This window comes from Raphanus sativus, chromosome 7 (assembly GCF_000801105.2).
Source record: "Raphanus sativus cultivar WK10039 chromosome 7, ASM80110v3, whole genome shotgun sequence".
In the NCBI taxonomy this organism is placed as follows: domain Eukaryota; kingdom Viridiplantae; phylum Streptophyta; class Magnoliopsida; order Brassicales; family Brassicaceae; genus Raphanus; species Raphanus sativus.
In genome coordinates, this window is record NC_079517.1 from 20,172,759 (window position 1) to 20,175,986 (window position 3,228).

The 3,228-nt window shown below is 32.8% G+C and overlaps 1 protein-coding gene across 1 annotated transcript; it reads right to left on the reverse strand.

The window, feature by feature from the left end:
• Positions 1 to 1,345: 1,345 nt before the first annotated feature.
• On the reverse strand, positions 1,346 to 2,826 carry LOC108814729 (RING-H2 finger protein ATL46). The gene has a single exon (XM_018587354.2). It carries the CDS (start codon positions 2,580 to 2,582, stop codon positions 1,536 to 1,538), a length of 1,047 nt encoding a protein of 348 aa, XP_018442856.1. The 5' UTR covers positions 2,583 to 2,826; the 3' UTR covers positions 1,346 to 1,535.
• Positions 2,827 to 3,228: the final 402 nt, after the last annotated feature.

The following is a 3,228-nucleotide window of genomic DNA, read 5'->3' on the forward strand; positions in this document are numbered from 1 at the left end:
AGTATTTGATGATAAACATGATAATAAAACTTATTTAATAAATAAAAATGTATAATTAGCATTGATACACATTGTAAAAATAGTAACTTTAAAATTATTTAATTATAACTAAAAATAATTAGTTGATAGCAATTTTTATTGAAATTCTAAAGATAATAAGTTATATGACAATTTTTCTTTTCTAAATTCTTAAACAAAATTGTAAAAAATTATTTAATATTATTTTTTATTTTAATAGTAAATAAAATGAGATTTATAAAATAAAATGTTTTCTCTTTCAGAAATCCTAACAAGATAAACTTTTAAAGACTTATTTAATAATAAAAAATTAGTACATAAGAACATGTATAATGTTGTCATTAGGTCGATTGGTGTATTTGATCTTCGTTTCTTTTTACTTTCATTCAATTTAGGTCGTGTTCAATTTAAATGTTTAGGTATAGTACCTTTTTCTAATCCTAAGTACAAAGTTTATAACAATTTATTTATGCACCATGATTATAAAATACAAATATAAACTTGAACTTATGCGTGAAAATAAGTTTTAATTATAAAATAAATCTCAAAAAATATACAAAAAAAATTATAAAACTATAATAAAATAATTTATTAATTTATTGTTTTTATTAAATTAAAACATCAAGCAAAACCCGTTGCAACTTAACAGGCTCATATCTTGTTTTGAATAAATATATCATATGTAAGTTTCTACTAGTTGTTCATTTTTTTTCTTTTTTGAATTATTTTTAGGGTAGATCTAACCAAATTTACAAATGAAATCATTCTGTATATTAGGGTAAAATATTACTTAATTAATAATAATAATTATTATTTTTTAATTAATTATTATTTTCTTAAAAATAGTTTAGAGTGTAATTTCTCTTATCTTAATTAATGTATACAATCAATAAAATTCTAGTGGGTGATGGATTTTATTTTAAGGGTCAAAGACCAATTGACCCTAGAACAACCAACACAAAGTAATAAACCATTAGAGCCACATACTTTTGAAATTAAAGTAATTGGTTTATGCAAGATTTCAATTTTGTTTTGGCTAACACAAAGAGCCAAAAACTCTTAACCTAAACCAATTAAGACTTAGATTTAGAGTGACCCCAAGTCAAAAGTTCTAGTTTTTCTTCTATCTATATACTTGAGTGTATATCACTAAAATTCCAACACTAATCAAGAAAACTTAGAAAAATATACAAAAGTAAATCATATCTAATCAAGAAACACCTATTGTTTACAAAGATATGTATATTCAATAGTGAATTTGTTGAGAGAGTATGTTGAAAAAGAGGAAAGAAAAGATGAGAAGCAGTGACTCTAAAGTGAAGAAGAAAAGAGACAAAGATAATAATAAAAATAAAGCTAAAGCATCAGTCTTTAGGAATCCACTAACTTTGATCTCATATCATTAACAACCTTTTAAGCAAAATATGTTACAAGAGATGACTGGAAAACGCCCCCAAAATATAATCAGTAAACCCTAAATCTTATCCATTTTAAAAAATGAGCAAAAGATAGTACTACTAACTTTCATTGTTCTCCAGCTTCTTATGATCTTCCAACCATGGAAGTTTTGGAAGATCATCAACGTTAAGGGAAGAAGAAGGCAACCTTCTCTGAGCATCTGAAGAGAAGTTATCTTTCTTAGGCCACAACCAAATCTTTGAAACTGAAAAGCTCTCTCCTTTAGCCACAACACTAGTACTGATCTTCTTCTCATCTGATGATAATGATGATGAAGAATCCCCAATCTGCTCCTGAGATTCTTTGTCTTGAGGTTTCAAAAGCCGTTGCCTATCTTTGCAAAAGGGGAGTTTAAGCTCAGAGTTAGCGAGTATATACTGATAAGAACCCATTGAGAAACATCTCCTCGCATCTAGATTACTACTACTAGTCTCACCTCCACCAGCAACAACACCACCAACATTGTCAAGCCTCTTGAACTTCCCTAACCTCACCGGTAAAACCCCTTTCTCCACAACGACTTCTTGAATCTCCATAGCTTTCTCGGCTTCGTCGTCTCTTATATCATCGAAGTCAAACATGGGATTCTCCATGGAGAAACCAGGGGAGAAGAGAGTGGCACGACAAAGAGGACAAGTAGAGTTAGACTGAAGCCAAGTGTCAATACAGTTAAGATGAAAAGCGTGGCTACACGTCGGCAACAGCCTCAGCTTATCTTTCTCAGTAAACTCACAGAGACAAACCGCACAATCAAACGGCTCCTTGGAGGCACCGACCATTTCTTTGTAGTGGAAAACAGGCAAAGCGTCGATGAAAGCTTGGTCAAGACCAGAGTCGTTAAGATGGAACAGCTGTTGAAGCTGTCTTTGGAGAGCATCAGTAGTTGAGATCTGGGGGTATCTATTAGACCTCGAAGGATGCTTGGTGAGAAACCTAACGAGCAAATGAAGAAGGCCAGAGATGAAGAACAAGACAGCTAGAATCACAATCACGAATAGAACCGCCGGGCTGATTCTGTTACCGGAAGAAGACGGTGGCGGCGGAGGCGGCGGGTACGCAAAGGTACCGTCTTTTTGCTCAATTGCGAATCGAACCCAAGAAGACATGTTTTGCAAGAAGATCTCTCAATTATCAAGATCCACCCTTCTAATCAAAGAGCGCTTGGTTCTTCTTCTTCTCCTCTGTCAGATTTGCAGAGAAAGAAGAGAGTAAAGTAACTCTTTTTCTTTCTCTCTCTCTCTCTTAGCCTTTTCTTTTCTTTTCTTGAGCTTTAATGGTGGAAATAGAAAACCACAAGAAAATGACGACAATGTGATGTTTTAATTTTTCGAAGTGCGAGGCAAAGTTGAAAACAACATGTAATAAGGAAATAAAGTAAAAGCTTTGAAAATGAAAAAAACAAAATTAAATCAAACTAATTGAAGCTTTTTTGTTGTTCAAAAAAAAAAATTGAAGCTTTTAGATTTGGGCCCACGTGCATAGATGAACGAGTTGATGTCAGATGGTCAACTCCAAAGACTGACGGTTTCCTAAGTCTCTGGTCTTATGTAAGATCCGTACTGGGCCGGCCCACACAGTCCAGTTCTATCATCTAAATCTAACTGTTGGATAAGCGGACACGCGATCTTGTTTGTGGTTAGGCGATCTGGTTACAGTTTAGTTTAACTAGATTCGTTCTCCGCGCTACGCGCGGAAAAATGTATTGATAGTTTATTTACCGATCATATATTTCAATGTTCGTGTTCGGAATGA